The 20,182-nt window shown below is 39.9% G+C and overlaps 1 protein-coding gene across 1 annotated transcript; it reads left to right on the plus strand.

Annotated features, from left to right (window-relative positions):
• Positions 1 to 4,785: 4,785 nt before the first annotated feature.
• Positions 4,786 to 19,627, plus strand: TMEM47 (transmembrane protein 47). Its single transcript, XM_009708790.1, has 4 exons — positions 4,786 to 4,953; positions 6,246 to 6,414; positions 11,619 to 11,759; positions 18,997 to 19,627. The coding sequence occupies exons 1-4, from the start codon at positions 4,786 to 4,788 to the stop codon at positions 19,173 to 19,175; spliced, it is 657 nt and encodes a 218-aa protein (XP_009707092.1). The 3' UTR covers positions 19,176 to 19,627.
• The last annotated feature ends 555 nt before the right edge of the window (positions 19,628 to 20,182 follow it).

Consider the following 20,182-nt stretch of genomic DNA (forward strand, 5'->3'; position numbering starts at 1 on the left):
GATGAATGGGTGAGGATGGATAGGAATGAAATGTAGTTTCGTTGGATGCTGTGCGTTGAAAATTTGTCCTCCCCTCGTGCTTTCTTCTCTCCTGTGCAAAAATTCCTGCCTGTCCAGTTTTATTCAAGTTCCTTGAATGAGCTTTACTCATTTTCCTCGGATACTTTCCAGTCTAGTGGAGCCAGGTTTCACAAGCTACTGGGGAAGAAGTGAATGATTGTTTTATTTGAGGTGACTGGAATAAACCCTTCACTTTCCTGATGTTTGGCAGACACAATGCTGCGCTCTGAGGAGAGCTGAAACACAAGAAACTGTACTGTTCTCCCCTTGCGTTCTGCTAGTGCGTTACGGTTCCCATTAAAGTCAGTAGGAAGGCTCCCCGTAAGTTCCCCAAGTTGAATTGGGCTCATATTTGAGACCATTTTGTGTGTTTGCCTTAATATTTTAAATGCACTTTCGTCCTGCATCGAGAATCTAGCAAGCGGCGTATTTTGGAGATAGTGGAGAGCCCCCACAGGGAAAGCTTTCAGCTTGCTGCCGGTGCAAGCAGCTTTGTAGCTAGCTAGCTGTGAAAAGCGGTAGTACACACAGGGAAAAGGCATCTTCGCCCATGGTTTTAAGAGATTTACTTCGTCATCCCTTGAAGGAGAGCACCTCAAGCGGCACCATCAAGGGCAAGCTCATGCTAGAAGCTGTTAAAGCATATTCGAGGTTTAATTAAAAACCTTTGTTGTAATTAGATGTAGGACCCCTGACTGCTATCAAAAGGGCAGCTTAGTGGAGAGCAGAAGGAAATGTACAGAGGATGATTACATTGGCTGTTGTAGCAGGGAATAATCTCTCGGTTTTCCTTGAGCGTTGCCGGTGCTTGGAATACATGTTCTTGCAGTCATTCATTCACAGTTTTGAGGGCGCTTTTTTTTTTTATAGCTTGCAAGCAATCCTTTGCTCTCATACTGCTTTTAAAGTTGCGTAAGTGCTTCACAATATTGATGGTTCAAGTATATAAAATAGTGAGTCAAATTAATTTCCAGAAGACGGAAGGTTATAAAATATCTCATCTTAATTTACTTTTCCTCTTTTTGAGTCTTTAGGGTCTATGTAAATCACCTGTTCAATTTTTCTCCTGTAATTGCAGGAGCTAGAAATGTATTCTTGTATATCCCTTGTCTCCCTCTTCCCTTGATGAAATTCTAAAATTCCCACTGCTAGCAACTTCAGGAGCTGAAAAACTAACCAACTTACCAGTATGGAAAGCTTCCTGATAAAATCTTGAGATCCAGCAATGCTGCTTTACAGTTTCACCAGCTGTCTGGGCATAAGATTATTTTCTGTGATCAAAGCTTAACTTGGCTAATGCACAAGTCTTGAAGTCAGCTGTATTTTAAACTCATGTGCTAAACTAAAAAAAAAAACAAACCCGAACTTACAGGGTTTGGGATGTTCCTTTGGTGTCTTTAAACAAAATTTTTTTAGACCTCATTTGAAGTGGATTATGTCTGATTTGTAATGGTTCATTGACAGATTTATCAAGAGTTAAGTTATGTATGAATATTTATTTCTATCACAGCATCTGCCTAGAATTAAATAAGTTTTACATACAACTGCCTGGTGTGTCTGTACCCATACAGGTAGTTGTCATCTTCCTGCAGAATTAATAACAATAAATTTGAATTTTTGCAATAGGCTGCAGCCATTATAGTTCTTTAAATCAAAGATACACAAATATGATGTGGAAGTCATAAATGGTTCCATAGAATCTGAGCTGCAGGTAAACACTGTGCATTTTTGGCTTCAATACATGTATACACCATTCATAGAAAACAATAGCTCCTTTGCAGCGTCTCAGTTTATTGTGAAATAGCATATATAGAAATACATTTGAATGGTTTCATACTGATTAATTGTATTCATTCTGGTGAATAGGGGTATATGGCTTTGGTACTTAACAACCGGTATATTTGTTTATGCAACATTCAGTTTTCTTTAAGAATAGTATACACTTTAAGAACTGTCCATGAATGTTTGAAAGACAAAACATTCTCAAGAAAACAAGCGCAACAAGGTCTCTCTATGTGTTTAAAGCCTAAAGGTAAGCTTAACTTACAGCATAGTGCAGTAAAACAACTTAAGTCTAGTTTTATGCTTATAATTCTGTTCAAGTTTGTTCTTAAAATAAAAGAAGTGTCAGAGGCTGCTCATTTGGTAGCACTTGAAGGGATTTAACCTTAATTATACATTAGATGCAGATATCTGAATTGACATGGCTCAGTAGTCTTGGATGGTGTCTGCTTGTTTTGAATCTAAGGAGTTGTTCCAAGGGGAAACTGCTAGCTCGAAAGCAGCTTCCTCATTAGAAGATCTGGATCATTGCTCAGAGTTGATGTTGACACATATTTGTAAAAAGCTCAGCAAGGCTGATAGTTTGCTATAAAATAACATAAGAAGCACAAATGTGGTTTTACTAGGTCTGAAGAAAGTAGCTCATACAATGTAAGGAAGAATTAATAAAACATTCCTTCTGGTTTGGAAAACTGTAGTCTGTCATTTTGCATATTACTCTCTTTAATAATCATCCCCAACACTTTATCTGAGAGTAGGTATAAAATCAAAAGCCATAGTACTTCAAACTCAGCATCTAAGACCCTGAGCAAGCTCATCTAACTTTGAAGTTGAATCTGACTTGGAGATTGGCCCTGCTTCCCATGGGGAGCTGGGCTAGATGACCTCCAGAGGTCCTTCGCAACCTAAATTACTCTGTGATTCTATAATGACTGATAATCTGTTTATGCCTGATGTCTACCTGGCTCCTTCCGTGTGTTCAGAATGCCTTGACTTTGTTAGCTATCCCTCAAGTAGCCCCAGATAGAATATTCTAAGTTATGCTCCTTCTTTTACAAGTGGACCGGCTATTTTAGCCTCAGACTTCCCAAGGCCATGCTCTGTGGGAGCAGCAGGTCTAAGACTCCTGTTCAGTAGTCTGGACCTTCTAGTGTGATGGAGGCTACCATTTCAGCCAGCCTTTTCCAACCAGCTAAGAGACGTGGTTACAGCACGTCTGTAATACATGAAGTTTGTGTGAGTTTATCTGATCAGATCAAGAACACTATACACCTTATCACTGATATTACTCTTTAAAAAAAAAAAAAAAAGGAACATTTCTAGCTTTAGTGGGTTATTATTACTGCTGTTGTTCATTGCAATTTTAAAATAAGGAATGTATCCCATTGCTTTAAGTCTTGTTTATTAAATAAAGAGGGCTTGCACCAAGAAGTTAAAAGATGTTCCTTGTGTTAGGGATAATAGAAGTGGTTTAAATATTTGATGAGATTTTATATTTAGGATCACGTAGAGTAACCTTGCCTCTGTTACTGATTTGTGGCCAAAGATGACCACGTGAGATTCAAGGTAACAAGCAGGAGATGGGGTAAAGTCAATACAGCTGTATTGCTTTATGTGTTTTTACTTCGTCCAGTTCTGCGATGCAAAGACCATCGTTTTGATGGGAAGTACTCCTTTGAACTGTTTTAAATGCTCATTGTTTTTCTCAAGGAACAATGGAATGAGTTTTGGAAATTGCAAAAGATTGCCAGTTTGCTTGAAGAACATCGGTAACTGTGGGAAATAATTACGTTCCTGTTCCAGTGTGAAGCGTACTTCTTCCTTTTTTCAGATTGCTAAAATGTAGTAGTATATGTAGAAGAGGTCAGAAAAGGTGAGCTTTTCTTGAAAAGCTTGTATAGCACATCTCCCACACCTCTCCTAATGACATAATTCTAAGATTTCCAGCTTTTTGTGAGGTTCTTGGAGTGGTAGGTGTATGTGTTTTGGTTTTGTTTTTTTTTTTTTATTGAATGAATGAATATCCAATAATTAAAATAGCATAGTAGTGAGCTAATCTCAGAAGAATGCCATGTATCCAATGGAAGAAATGCCTGAGTGCATGCTGTACTATTCTGTGAATGAATTATAGATTACATGATTTTCTGTAATGCTGTGCTTGTCTTGAAGTCCTCTGTTGGCAAAAGTGATGTGCAATGCATGTTGCCTTTAAATAATAAAATAAAGATCTATATAATGGCACCACTTAACTCTTTATTTGAAGATACAATGCATTTAAAGGATTTTACTCCATGATTTTAGAAATAAAGGCAGGTCACAGCTCAGAGAGCAGCTGTACAAACCCCCCACAAAGTGTTTATATTGTGTATAAGTAAGGAATGTAAGCTTCAATCTTCAGGAGAGATGCGCGTCAGTGGGCAGATGAGCAAGCACCTGCTGTGTTTCGAGTTGCTTGTACATCTGAACCCCCCCCCAGGCATTAGACCGACTTGTCTTGCCAAATCTGTCTCCTTTGTACGACAACAGAGTTGCTTACCATATTTTTATTACTTTTGTTGTTCAGTCTGATCTCCTGGAGAGAGGGGAGATAAAGCTTGCCGTGGTGTTGAAGCACCCAGAAAGTTTTTGAGTCCAGCAGTCTTGGGGCCACACGTAGTCTGATGAACACGGCGGCTGAAACGGAGACATCGGACAGATTAATGCAGTCTGATTTTACACAAAGGTGCTGTAAAGACCATCCTGAGGAGCTGAGACCGTTTCTGCTTTGTGTATTGCTCGCTTCTCTGGGAACCAAACTGTCCCCTGCATGCTCGGTGGCACGTTGGGGTGGCAGGCAGGGGAGCTCAGCTTGCCGCTGAGAGGTGAGCGGAGCCTCCACAACGGCTGCCTCCTCATTCCCCCCACCTAGCAGGCCCGTCCTTCCCAGGCTGAGGAGGGCAGGCGATGGAGTTCCCGCTGCCGGGAGTGGGCCGTTACCTTGCCTGGAACGCAGCCGGCCTCTTCCCCTCTGTTCATGGTTTTCTCGCTGTGGAGAAAAGGAAGACTGTAGGGAGGAGCGCACGCGAGAGCGACCCAACTCTGTCGGTGACCGCTGAGGAGGTTTTCCCTCAGGTGAGAGCGCCCTGCGTCTGGGCGGCCTTGCGGTAACGCTCAGCGTTTTTCTGCGTGGGTGGAAGGGTGCATAAACAGCACTGGGAGGTTGGAAGGGACCGGTTCAGTAAGAGACACTCACAGCAAGACTCGGATTTGGATTCCCTCGTACCTGTTTGTTCACAGACCCCGTGGATCTCACACTTACCTTTTTCCAGCTTGGGTCTAGTAGGTGGAAGAGGAGAGCAGCTTCAGTCTACCCTAATGGGTAAGAAATTCTTCTGGGAAAGGGGGGCAGAGGTTCAAGTCTGGAGCCGGAGCTGGGAAGCAAAGACCTTGCGGTTTCTGAGGAGGCCTCTAGCCCCTGGCCGATTGCAGCTGAGGAGGCACCTGCCCTCCCTCCTTCGTTAGCCGTTAGCGTTCTGCGGCTCGGCAAGACGTGGGCGTACCTGGGTTTGCCCCACCGGTTTTTTGGACACGTCTCTGTGCTTGTTCTCTTTTTCTGTGCCTGGCTCTAAACGACTCTCCGCTCGGTATCAGGAGTGCTAAATCACCCTACAAGTGTCTTGTGCAGGACATGGAAGGTGACTGATTCCTTATGTGAAGCCTCTGAATTATCCCTTGGAGGCACTTCGGGATTTTGGCACCCAGCGTAAAATGCTCAAATTTCTGTTTGGGTGTTGTCAAAATCCTGGGGAATTAGAGCTATGAGAAAGCCTTGCTGTTAAGCCCACCTGTGTTGTGCAAGACTTGGGTTAGCGAGGGCTTTGCCCCATGTGCTGCTGTGTGTGGATGAAGACCAATTTCTCAGGGAATGGCTCAGTACCTAAATCGCTTGTTGAAGAAGCAGCGCAAAATAGTTTTGTTTCTTCCAAACAGCTTCTTTCTGACACATCTGTGACCTCGTGAAGTTATTTCATGTGTTCAAATTCATGGCTTTCAGAAGAAAGCCTTGGTGTAGGGTGGTAGAGTTCTGACGTAAGGAAACTATGCATTCAGCCGCGGCTGGCGGGTTCCCACAGCTCGGGTAACACTTTTTAAGTGTCTAAGTGACTTGCGGATCCACACACCCAAGTCATTTTCATACTTTAGAAGAACCTTATTCTCAATCCATAAAATAAAAAGACAATGTAAAAGCCAGAGTATGTCTGTGCAGCAGCTAGCAGTAATAAGCATACTATGCAAACTGACAAGGAGCAGAAAATATTTATTTATTGTGATTTTTGTACAAGGCTCCACTGGGGAAAGCTGTGGCTCAAGCAACTTACTCGAGGTTTGGTATGGATCCTGCTGGAAAGCGCTTCTCTCTGCAGTGTGCAGAAGCGTACGCTACGGAGTCTGAAAAGGTGGCACTTGTGGTGCGGAGGAGCATGGAGCGAGTGACTGACGGACCCCTGGGCTTCCCAGCTTTAGCCAATATCCCCTTCATCGAGAGCAGAATTCATCTGAGCAACTCCTTAAAACCCATCAGTTTTGGCCCAGGTGAGGTTCCAACGGACTGACTTCTCCGTGGAATCATTTTATGTGAGAACTTAATGACCGCTGCAGTACTTACTTTTATCTCAGTATTTCCACTGATTTCAATGGAGCTTGGCCTTCCACAGAAGTCTGTGGATCTGATGGTGCTGAAGAAGGAGGAAATCTCACTGATCATGCGACGAATGTACTTTCAGAAACTAGGTTCTACCTTTGTGTTTCTATGTAATTACACTTTTTAAACTTGTGTTGGCTATTTGATGGCTAAGTTGATGAGTGTTTATAAACTTAGAAATAGTTTTGAATATGAAGCAATTAGGAATATCTCTAGCTATCATATTTATCTTAGTCAATTGTTATGACATTCAGTGGGTTATATTTATTTTCTTATGCGTGGGTGCCTCAACTTTCTATGCTTTACTTGACACGTTCTTTCAAATTTATTGTTCTTGAATGCAAATGCCATATTACAATTTCTAAGAATATTTATTGGCTGAAGGCAGGTATGTGATAAGTGGAAGCTTTGCAATGAATCGGAAAAACTTACCTAAGAGTGTCATTGTGTTTTGTTTCTCACCAAGGTTTTGTTTAGTGCTACAAGAAGGTCAGTCATTACCTTCATCATCTTACAGCTGCATGCATTTTCTTACTTCAGCATCTATGAGGAGAGGACTCTGTGGAGAACCATTGTATGAAAGAAAGGAATGCTTGATTGTTTCTTAAGAGGTGAATTCAGTTCACTTGCATTATCTGACAGAGCCCTGTACACAAATGTTTCACATATTCCACAGTATGTTTTTGTGTCCACTCTTTTACTGTAGAATACCATGTAGATAAAATATTTTAATTTGGGGGGAACTTGCTGAAAGCATGAAATCTATGATGATGCTAGCCTTTTGCATTGCTCTTTCTTGTGTTAAAAAATGACCTACTTATTAAAATAAACATTTCAGAACTTTGAGATGTTTTCTCCTTGTTTTATGGCTTTTCCTGATTTTATCCTAGTACTGCAGTATTATCTGCTCTATTTCTTGGGCAAAATAAAGCTGCTCTTAATTAAAAATGAATATAGAGCTTAAAGCCTTAGGTCATTTCATTTGGGGGCAAGAAGGGAGGACAGTCACACATTTCAGTGTGCAGTTAATGCTGTGCTTCCATATCATTAAGAAGGGCAGAATTTCCAAAGGGCAATGAGACCAAGCTGTCCTTATGAAGAGGCACTGATTTATGTACGAGGAATTAACTGAAAAGAAACATTATCATCATGGTTTGGGGGTTTGTTTTTGTTTTCTTTTTTTTCCCTGAAGATGGTAATTTTAATGAGTTTTATGTCTTCTGTGTTTTGAAAATGTGTTAAGTACCTAGGTTCATATTTATATATATTTCCAAATATTGAAATCCACATCCCTAAACTAATAGGCAGATAATTATAATAAAAATTATGCAAACGCTATCAACACTGTCAGAACTGCAGTATACATTTCCCATGGTTATAGACATTGTGATGCTTCTTGTGCAGTACAAAAACATGTTTGGATTTTCAAACCTTAAACGTCTCACTTAATGTATACTTTTTTTCCTAAGAAATCTGTCTTGAGTTACTTAACGATTGTCAAAAATATGTTCATTCTAGTTGCTTGGAAGGGATAGGTGATATTATCAATATAATTCTTAATATATTGCTAAAATGATAAAACACTGGAAAAAAAAATCTAAAGTCATGCTTTCTGCTGACTCTGCAGTTATAAACCAACAAAGCAACTTAATTTGGGCATGACTGTGAGATGACAGTACTTTTTGAAGTCTGAAACTTTATTAAGATTTGTGGGAGTGTGATTTTACTAGTTCCTAACATTTTTCTTAGGTAGTGGATGGGTAGTGTAAATAAACTGTAGTGATGTACAGTGAAAACTGCTGATGTGCATTCTTAAAGTGTAACCAAATTGTGTTTTGAATCCAAGAAACTAATAATTACTGTCTATAAGGTTCTGTTTTGCTCATGTTTATGCATGTTGCGCTCTCTGTGAGAACAAGCAGTCTCACTGAACTGCTGAGCCTCCTGAACGGAGTGTAGTAACTTGCAAGATTGGTGTATGCCTAGAAATGGTGCAAGCATATTTTGGATGCTCTAAAGTAGGCTTATGATGTTTATGCTCTGTGTACCAGTAACACTATGTACAGAGCAATCTGCTGTTCCCGTTTTGATGCTATGTGGTATAAATCACTCCTGGGTAGTCGAAGGAACACTACAGATTTTTATTGTAGAAAACTGTGTTTGCTGTATGTGGTTACCTCGCTGTAGCTGTCTAACGTACAGAGTGTTCTTCCTTCAGAGGCAGTGATTCAGTTTTCTTTGGGTGTCTCTTTTCTTTTATATAAAGTCCAGTGACCTGGATTTTTTCATAAAAAATAATTGCTGTGAAGTGGAAGGCCCATGCAGAAGATTTTACTCCCTTAATCCAGCATAAGCTTTATTTTGTCACCAGATCAAATGGCTTTCAGAATTGAAAGTTAAGGTTTTTCTAAGATGACAAGGAGATTTAAACGTAGTTTCCATGGTAGGCAATGTAGGAAAATTCAGTCCAGTATTCTTTGTGCACTCATGTCTGACCTTCATGATGTTCTTCAACCAGAATCCCTCTCGGCTGCAGCTCAAGGCAACGGCTGGTAGCATTGGGTGTATGGAGCTAAAATAAAGAGACAATTCCAGACGTTGTGGCCCAGAGCACAACGTTCAATACCTGATCCTCAGCTAGTAGTGAGCAACATTAAGATCCTTGGGTTTTGTCCTACTGTCAACATCACTGAGTAGGTTCCTTTACTCATGAAATTAATTTTGTTTAACTAAGTCAGTTCTTTTTTAGTTGGGAGTGTAGGTGTCTTCCAACACTCATTTGTCCTTTTACCTCCCACATCAGTACTATAGTAAGGTAGTTTGTTTATTTTTAAACCTTTCCAAAATCCATAAATATATCTGTCCTGGCAGTTAAACTATATTCTAACCCCACGCTTATCTTATATTTACTTTAGTTATTTTCACTCATTTGGTGGTCTTGCCAGCGTGGTTTTGGAAAGCAATAGGATACTCAACTTTTTTTTCCATTTAGTTGCTACTCCCGTGTTGCACACCTTTCGTTTGCATTAGACTTTGGCATCTGATCAACGTGAAGATAACATTTAATATTTTATAATTTGTAGCGGCTTTCAAAAATCTTAGTTTCTGAGTTTTCCCATCTGGCACTTTGATTTATTTCATCAATTTTGTATGACTTTTAACTTTGGGGCGATACAGATTTATGTGCCTAGTCTTTGTATCTGTGTAATTTTCTAGTGCAAGGATTCCTTTCATGTTGTTCCAAAGTGGTCCATTCCGTTTATTTATTTCTGTATTTTATATCTGTAATGCACTCTGATATTGGAAGAATACTTTCTAAATCATCAGTACACTAACCACTTCGTTTTTCTGAAGGATCATGTCAACTTTAAAAACCACTCTTCATAACATTCCCATCCATAACTAAAATTGTATTTCCATCCCAATAATAGTAAAGCAGTGGGACACACAGCAAACTGATGTTAGAGATTGCATGCTGACCGTCGGAGAACACAAGATTGTTCCCAGCCTTGGGTTTTGGGCCAGTAAGAAAACAAGGAGTAAAATAGGTTGGAAGGTTGAGTACTTAGTAATTAAAGTATTAGTAAACAACATGCCTGGGTTTCTGAAAAGAATGAAAATAAATGTGTGTTCTTGCACAAACATGCCTTTAAAATAACTTTCTTTTTTAGCAATGCTTTTATAGCTCTTCTATTCACTTCCTTCTTTTAATCTCCTTCATCCATTTTCATAGAATTATATGAAGGCTTTTTGGTGATAATAGCTGCCAGCCTTCCATTCCCAAGCCCCACAGCTGCACTGTTGGTATCTTCAGCAGATTAGATCCCTCACGAAACTGGATGTACTGGTTTTTAAAACACTGACTTTTGCTCTTTTCAAAAAGAGAATGTGGATGTTTGTTGTTCATATTTTAGTAACCTTAAGATCTCTATAAATTTATTTTGGAAATAATTAATCTTATTTTCTTTGAGCTATGTAATGCTTTTGGACATTTTATGCTGAATAGTATTTTCAAAGTAATGAGAGATGCATTGGATCCATAGGTCATTTTCCCACAAGCGGATCTAAGATTGTCTTCCTTGAACTACTAAATAGTAGTGATAAACAGTAAATCGTGATCTGATTCTTTTTCTTGATGCCCGTTATTGGAGAGAGACAAGGTCTTACGTACTCTTTTGACAAGAGACAGCAGAAAGCCTGTGCCTTCCTAAAATCCTACAGAAGCTCTTACCTCAGATTTGGATATTGTATAGACCCATGATGGCCATCAGCTTGCAAATGGATTGTGGTTTATGTGATTTAAGACTGCAAGGATGTTGTTTATAACTGCATCCATTATGTATGAAAATAACTAGAAAATACACTGGGCCAAATCCAAAAGTTGCTTTTGGAGAAAGAAAAGAAAAACTGACACTTTAGGATAACCGGTGTTTTAAAATGGACTTCAGATTTGGCTCAGTCTACATCTAATGATAGCGACTGCCTTTATAAGGGCTTGACTTCCACCTCTTTTTTTTTTTAGCGTTGAAATTATTATTTTTTTTAATTCCTTTAAGCATCTCCTTCCTTTACCTTAATTTTGTTATTCATATTATGTGGGCTTGGTACTTGCCAAGCAAGAGGTGTATATGATGAGCCTCCATGCGTTTCCCTTCCTACGTCATCCCAATCAGCTCAAGCAGAGGTTTGACTTTCACTCTTTTAGGTGAGAAAGTTATGGCAGACTGGGGGTCAGCTAACACACGCTATCTAATCCTGACCCAGCCTCAATTTCTCATTCTAAATTGGACAGAAACCAGGGGACCAAATTATTCAGTCTTACGCGAGCCAAAATCCCAGCGAGGCCAACTAAGCCTTGAAAAAGTGTGGGAGGCTGTGGCACTTTGCTCCTGAGTTGTATCTGTTGTATAAAGGTGTTTCACTAATTAGAAGCAAAGAAATCCAAAGCACAATTGTTTATTTACCCGAGCCTTGATGCAGCCTCTGCGTTCCTCATATTCTGCTGTTTCTGTCAGGGGCTTGTTTTCTGTGGGCTTGTTTTACTGGAATTGTCTTATTTTTTTTCCCTTCTCTTTTTTTTCTTTTTCCTCTCCAGACTGGCAGATAGCTACTCTCGCTTTGCTGTTGGGTGGTGCTGCCATTATTCTCATAGCTTTCCTGGTCGGGTTGATCTCTATCTGCGTGGGATCTCGCCGGCGCTTCTACAGACCAGTTGCGGTCATGCTCTTTGCTGCAGGTAAGCAGATTACTGGCACCAGTACAAAAATTGCATGAGAGCAGCTTCACTTCATTGAAGGAAGACGTGCCTTGTTCTGCATCCTAATTCAGAGACATTTGGTTTACTTCTGTATTAAGTCCAGTGAGGTTTTTCAGGATACTGCTGCTGCACGGCATTAATAATTTTTGCAGTTGCACTATTATTAGTTCATAAACAATCATTTATTGGCATTATATTTATTGTTTTGTGAAGTACATGCAGCGGGGGAAACTACAGAGGATGAATCTCAAAGTACCATTTTTAATCTGTGACTTTGTGCTGCTTGATATCCCCATTTTTACTCTTCGTGCAAAGCCATTTCTGTTATTTCAATGTTCTTCCTTTTACAATTTTAAAACAGGAAAATCAATACCCAAATGTGAACCCTTGAAGCCCTACGCGTGAAATTAAGTAGGATTATGTTGCAAGGTGTTTATATATGCCCTTGTTCCGTAAGGAATTAATTTCATTGTATTCACTGTATTTTGTTGTATTCATTATTTTCATTGCTTTCTTAGTTATTAATATAACAAGGTGTCACAGCGTAGTCCCTGTTTTGGTTTTAGAAATATGGAACAGTTTGTATAAACTATGACAAAACCTTAAGGGAGGCCTATGAATTTGAATTGTCCTTAAGAGTAGTCCAGTGAGGCAGAATTGCAACATCAAATCATCTCCTCTTGTACATTCTGGTGTTCTGGGACTTAGTCCGCACGGATGTTCCCATTTCTCCTGAGATTTACCAAGCATGGTTTGCCTTCATCCTGTCACTCATATCACCTGCATCGGAGCCAGCAGCGTAAGCTCCTTCTGATAGCCCGTAATGAAGAGGATGACAGAACCTCGTCTTCGGGATGTATTTAAAAAAAAAAAGCCACTTACAAGGATATGAAAAGATGAAAGCGCAGAATTTGCGGGGTGCTCAGGATTGAAGCAAGGCTCCAGGGAAGGCCCCTGCTGCCCTCTGCTGTTAACGTTACCTGGGCTGAGCCCCAGCGCTTCCAGATGCACTTTTATTTGCTCAAGAGATACTGGGAGGTTGTATTTCATCTGCTTTTAGGAAATGAATGCAACCTAGGATCAGATTGCCGGAGCGCAAGTCGTATCTTTTTGTTCTGTGTGTCGTGTTGCTTGCTTGGTTGAATGAATGAAGGCACTGGTGCTCTTATTTTAAAATCTAGTGTTAATTCTGAGATGATAAAGCATGCTGGGCAGCTAGCTTCAAAGGAAATGGGGTTATTGAACATCTGTAGTTGTTTCTTATTTGGCTTTTGACTTAATTTCTCATAACATTGTGTAGTAACTTGAGTAATTATTCAGCCATGCACTGCCTATCTTGCCATATTGCTCATGTAGTAGTTAAGTTTGTACTAAAAAAAGGAACAACTTTGCCCATGAAAAAGATTTCCCCCAATCCTGCTCTTTGGCTTAAAGCTTAGTCTGTTCTCCTCTGCATAAAATTTATTTCTAGTCTTTACTACAAAAAGTTGGGGGTAGGGGCATTGAATGTTTACTTGTGTCAAAAAGGGAAATATATTGGTGCCTTAGCTTGTGGGTGGTGTTCACCTCTCTCCTTTGCCTCTGAGTGTGTGTGTGCGCGTACATTTTAAATAGCCATGACCTGAAGCATATCAGGAGAGAGATGCTGAGGCCAAGACAGCCTGCCCCATTCTTCATTATCTGGCAAATCTGAGGATAATCCTTCTGGGATTTGACACTGACATTGTTAGTGTCATTTCCTACAGATTTTATCTTTGATGTCAGCTACTTGTAGAGGTGAATATGGACTGGCATATCTTGAAAGAATTATGGAAAGAGTCCCCTACCGAAGAGGGGAAAGTTAAGATTGCAACCCAGTGGCATTTGTGCCTTATGCAACTATCCATGGATTCAAACCTTCACCTGTGGATTTCACAGAAGATCTTTGAGGATAAACCCTGCCCCGACCTGTGAATCTGCTGACAAGACCAAATACTCTGTAGGACTCTGGTTAGGAGTCTACCGGCTGCTTCTGGAAGAAGGACACAGGATGAATTAATGACAGAGACATTTAATGATCTGTGTGGGTGTCGGGTGGAAAACGTCACTGTGTGGGAGAAAGGACAAAATGGAAAAGTGGTTTCCAGGCACTTTAGAGTCCAAACAGTTGGCTCAGGCATTTTTTTTTTTCTTCTAATTTTGATTTTATTGTTTTTCTTTTTTCTCAGCTTCAGATTCCAGTTAGCAACTCTATAGGTGAGGAAGAAGATTGATTGACTAGGCCTGGAAGAGATGAGGAAAGCGAAGGGACAAAAAACTAATTCAACCTAGGTACTGAGAATAAGTCAGCAAGTGATCAACAGCTGTGAATGTGTTTAAAATACATACTGTCACCTCTGTGTAATGGGGAGAGGAACAGGAATACCTCAGGTAATGGAAAAACGTGGAGCATACAGAGAGGCAGTTGCCGGACACTCTTGCGTGGAGCCACCTTGGCTCGTAGAGCTCTTCCCAGCATTTTTGATCTAGAAGCGGTCACTAGCTTATGTACTTGCTGGGGTGTTGTGAACCAAACTGGCCCTGAAAGCTGCGTCCTCAAAGTACAAGCTCACAAACTTGTCAGCGTAGGAATCTTAGGATATGGTTACCAGATAACTGAGTGCTAACTCAGTCTTAATTTAGGGGTAGAAATAGAAAGAGTAATTGTTGAAAGTCCATAAAAGCAACCAAAAAAGGTAATTTAAAAGATGTTTGCCTTCTGGGGCTATGTTTTAACAATTTTTAGAAAAATAACCTGTTATGGTTAGTAAGCTTTTAACACATTTTGCAAGATACTTTCACATGTAAGCTAGGGAAACAGTGGCTAAGTGAAAGTATTATAGGTGAGAGAGTCAGAAAAAAAGACAGCAGATAATATTTGGAGAATATTTAGAGGATGTATCTTTCTGCTTTGACAGAGTCAAAGCACAATCTGGCTAGATTGCGCCCTGAGTTCTGTGCTATTACCTATTTTCATAATGATGTGGAAGACAGAATAAAAGTCTACTTGTCAAATTTTACAGTGAAGCTGGGAAAAATTGCAGATACGTTGGAGAACAGAATTTGATTTTGAGAAATTGATGGAATGGTCTGAAAAAGTAGGACTGACTTCAGTAGGACGTAGTGCAAGTTGCTACAGGGCGGCAAGAAGAGTCACATCATCAAAGAAATATTTATAGGAAAGATACTCTGTAGGTCATGTAGTCCAGCTTTCTTGTTGAGGCAGGACAATGGACAATGTAGTCCATAGTGTTCCAGGGATTGAGTTGAGGCTGACCAGCCTATAATCCTGTGGATTTTTCACTTCTGACCTTTTTAAAGATGGACACAACATTAACCTTTTCCCAGTCATCTGAATATCTCCCGATCACTGCGATTTTTCGTAGATGGTAGAGGGTTCATGATCACATTGGCCAGCTCTTTCATCACCCTTGGGTCAATCCCATCTGTCCCCATAGACATAGATGCAACTCTGAATCATCCCTAACTTGTCCCTGCACTGCTGATGCCCTCCCAAACCATGTCACTTAGAGGTCTTGGAGAAGGCATCATGGTGCATCATCTGTTGTTAGACTGGCTTTCCTGTCCATCATTGTATATTTTCTGAACTTCATTTTGCAACTAATGCACCTGTGGAAATTGTTCTTTATTACCCTTTTTGCCATTTCCTAGCTTAACATTGGGCCCCAGCTGGGCTTCAGCCTTCCTGATTTTATATCTAACTATGAAAACAGTGCTTTTATACTCCTGTCATTGTCTAGCCTGGTTTCCTGCTCACGTGTACCCCTTTCTTGCACGTTCTTCAAGAAACTCCCTGTTTGGCCAAAGGGGCCTCCTGAAAAAAAATCCTAGTCTTCCTGTGTAGCAGGGTGGCCTGTTCTTTAGCTAGCAATATTTTAAAATTCAGCATGAACCCCCTCTTTCTTCATGCTGCTTCCCAGTTAATTGCACAGGTTGTGTTAAGTACAAATGACTTCCTAGAGAGCAGTTGCATGTGTGTTAATCTTTGAAACTGCAACACCCATGGGTTATTAATGAAGTGCTTTACTCATGTGAATGAGCAGGAGGAACGGTGTAGAGAAGAGAAATACAGAATTTACTGGTCAGCACTACCATTTTCATAAATATAGACCAATTAGAAAGCTACACCATAATTTTTTTTGACAACAAAACTGTTACAGTCAAACATTTCCATGAGGAAAAAAAAAGTTGAATGAAATTGTATTTTCCTAGTTTTAAAGCATTTGTTGTGATTTCTGCGTGTTTAATATGGTGAGTACAAATAATTGCATGTATTTCATGTAAATGAAATAAAATTAGTATTCCTGTTCTGTGCAATTGTCTTGCAAGCGTCATGGCGCTAGTCATAAAATGGGTCTATGCTTGAAGTGAATAGTGTAGTTTGAGATGACTAGTCTGTTTTGGGTAGCAATTTGAAGTGTTTTTTTTTCTTTTTTTCTTTTTTTAAGGTTTCTTTTGCAGCCTGTTTTTTCTACAGGAAAAGTCTAGTGCTTCTGAAGAGAAGTAGTACACGCACTTCCCATAAGCAGGTCAACATAGCATGGAGTTGCTTTAAATTCATCGGAAGCAGATCAGCAGTTACAAGCATTGGTTTTAACATCTTTTTTGGATCATGCTGGTCATTTTTCATAACTTCAGTGTTGTTTCTAGCCCACACAGGTCCCTTCCCACTCTGCAGGGAGAAACAAAGATGAATGGAAAAAATAGTGCCAAGTGATGACAGTGGTACACGGTGTGGCTGTTTCCACGGGCCAGTTGCTGCCAGGACTTAACCTTTGAGTTTTACAATAGTGTAGCCACACCAGGAGTAGCAAAAGCAGGAACCCTCACTATAAAAATGTCTAAAATACCTGTTGTGGATGTTGCTGCTTTAGCAACGTGTTCGTCTTCCAAAAGAATCATTTTTTTGGTTTTGTTTTGACAAGTCCAATCTGTAGACTAAAATTCAGTGTCCTTCATATGTTAGATTGAGGGCAGGTGGAGAGCTTCCTTGGTTGGCACTTGACACAGACACACAGAGCAGTTTCTGTATTGACTCAGCAGAGATGCTGCATCCTCAGTCCAGGAAGCCACTAAAAAACTTGCTTATTTCCATTCATCTTAGGAAATCCTTTATGACTTTGAATGGTCTTAAAGATGTGTCTGAAAGCTGAACATGTGTTCAGGTGTTTTGGGGTGTAATGATGCTCTCATAAAGAATTGGAACCCGTAATCTTTTCATAAGAGTAGGTGTACCCTGTCAAAATTTCTCCTGCATTGCACAGTGTTTTGGGAGCTGGCAGACAAAAATTATATTAAAATGGAATAACACAAAGTAACACTTCAATAACTTTAGGATTAAAAAAATCCTGTGGATTTTGGTATCCACATCAGAAAATCCACTATCCAAACATTATTCAGATTGTCAGTCTCAAGTAAGAGTCCAAAGACTAGTCTGTAGGCTAAGCGGAGGGGGGATGCGGGGAAGAAATTTCCAAGGAGTGTTTTATAAAGTGTTATCACTGAGCGTGTAATGAACATTGGAAATCATCTCCCCATACCAGTCCTATCCAGAGGACAGGTGAGCATTAGTCTCCAGGGGTAATAAAGGGTGCCAGTTTGACAGCACTAAAGAGTGCGTGGAGGAATGAAAAGGCACGTGACAGATTTTGAGCGTACAAAGTGTTAAAGCAGTGGGAGAATATAATTACTGTTATTTTATTTTCGTGTAATTTCAGAAGGGCTTCTGTAGTCCAAAGTACTCTTCCTCTCTGTTACCCACTGGCAATTTACATTGGTGTGGGCTTTGTAACGATTCTCTAAATCATGTTTGTTCTTACAATACCTAATAAACTGTACAAAATGCCCCAGTCAGTGTTAAGGAAAGTAGTTGTTATGGCATGGCATTGCATACCATTGAACTCCCATCAGAGCATGTCTCTGCAAATACTTAAGCACGTACTTAACGGTGTGGATGTGCCCACCCTGCCTGCAGTCGGGGGGCTGGGGGGGTCTGCAGAGGCCGTCTCGTGCTGAAGTCATTAAAAATTGCTAGTGCTAAATGCTGGAAGGGAGCGTTGCGATAAGGCCTTATCATATTTGAGGGGCAAAAGATGTTTTGTACATTCCTGTGATGTTTAGTCTTTTGTGGGTGGCAGGACTAGAGGCCTGAAGAATCACTACATCATACAGCTTGTTCTTTTCAGACCAAGTGTGATTTTCACCTACTTGCCTTGGAAACGGTTATCCCAATTTTTGTTAACAGTGTGCCTGAATTTGAAAGAGAACGGATGCCGGTGAAACTGAAGTCTTCTTGTGAAAATTGGGGTTCTTCATCTGTGTATTTTTCTTTTCAGGTTGCTGTATGTGGGGGTTTTTGACGTAGCACAATAATTAGGTTTGCTGAATTCCACTGCAGACGTGTGGATCGGGCTGCAGGAGATCTGGCACTCTCAGACAGTGCTGTAGAAAGTAATGATTTTTTAAGCTTTTTACTGCCTTGGATTTGATCTGATTTATTAGCTTTTTTCATCATGAAGCATTTTTGACCCACCTCCTAAATTTGTAATACAAGGCAATGTTTTGCCAGTTGGAATTTTAGTGACTGATCAAACTTTATAGATTCCTTGGTATTCTGTGTAACAATACCATTAATTCTGATTACAGTACACAGTAATGCATATGAAATACGTAATTCAGTGAGTCTCCACTGAACATAAATATGTATCACCTACTACAATGAATTATGTCTAGGCTAAGTAAATGATTTGATTCTGAGCTATATTTCTTAATATTCGTTTATTCTTGCTTCTCATTTTGACTTATTTATAATAGCTATAGAACAAGCGATCTTAGTTTTGTTATTATGGAAGAAGTAATGACTGCAAGCTAAAATACAAGGGAGAGAGAGAAAGGAATTGGAAAAAGATTGCTTTCACTGTTTACTTCGTGGACATCTGAAGGATCATCGTTACACCATGGCAATAACATTTGTTCATCAACGAGGGACTATGGAGGAGCTGCTCTGTTCTCTGTGAATGAAATGAAGGTGGTATTTTTTCCAAAAGAGCAGTACTTGAAACCTAAAAATGCACCAAGAACATTTTAAATGTGAATTTCGCTTATGTGATGTTTTCCTTGTTTTATGGAAATTAATTAAGGCTTCTTCTGATACTGGTTGTTTTTTTTTCTCTTTCAGTCGTTCTTCAGGTGTGCAGCTTAGTCCTTTACCCAATCAAGTTCATCGAAACGGTCAGCTTGAAAATATACCATGAGTTCAACTGGGGCTATGGCCTGGCTTGGGGTGCAACTATATTTTCGTTTGGGGGTGCCATTCTTTATTGCCTGAACCCTAAGAACTATGAAGACTATTACTAGAATCATTTAATGAAAAGAAAAATAACAAAAGGATTACCCCATCTTTTCTAACTCACAGTTTTTTTAGAACACTTGTGGAGCACCAAACAGTCTGCTCTGTTGATAAAATAGCCTTTGCCTTTTGGGTGTGAACACTATAACCAGCTTTTACAACCATTTAAAAGAACTGCAAACACTAAGATTGCTGATCTTACATAGGCAGATGCTGCAAGCTGCTGATACATAAGCTTCATTTTTCCTGACAACAAGCAAAAGGATCTACGTGACAGCGATCATTGTGAGAAAACTAGTTGGAATGAGAATGCAATTCCAGCATCTGCTATTGCCTTCAGGGGGGCAGCTGGTAGAGGCTCCATTTAGAAGTTTCCCTGTATCATAGAGGATTCAGATGTCTGATAAGCAGGCAATGGCATTTTTTACAATAGGCTGTGTTGGCCCCTTGTTACTTGCTCAAAAAAAGCTCTTAAGGAATTAGTTGCAAGTGACTGTGTTGAGGCAGTGAATGTAACTGGTTAATGACTTGTCTAATATCTGCATTCAACAGTATTCTGGGAGAACAATAAAAAATAAAAAAGCCACCAACCACACAGGATTTCATGAATCAGTAATCGACATCACCGTGCCAGCTGTAGCAGATTGTTGAAGGAAGTCCAAAGGCAGAGACATGTGCTTCTGACTGTGTAGCTGGAAGCTGTCTCAGCTCTTGAGTATTTTGCTGGGAGGGTGGAGATAAGGGGGAGTAGGAAAAGACCTCATCCGTCCCTGAGGCATCTAAAATGTATGAATGAATTGCAGTTGCCCTAAGTACCCATTTAACTTCTGAACGTTGTCATGAAAAGAATGCATATGGAACAAGTTCAGTTATATTTTTGAAAGGTATTTGTTAGTATAAATGCATATATATAATACAAATATAAATGCAGAGGGAGACAATTTGTCTTAAAATTGTAATATGAGCTGTGATGCAGTGGTTAAAATACTAACTTTGTACACATTCTTGAAAGTCT

The sequence above is a fragment of the Cariama cristata genome, unplaced genomic scaffold, assembly GCF_000690535.1.
Source record: "Cariama cristata isolate BGI_N322 unplaced genomic scaffold, ASM69053v1 scaffold741, whole genome shotgun sequence".
Lineage (NCBI taxonomy): Eukaryota > Metazoa > Chordata > Aves > Cariamiformes > Cariamidae > Cariama > Cariama cristata.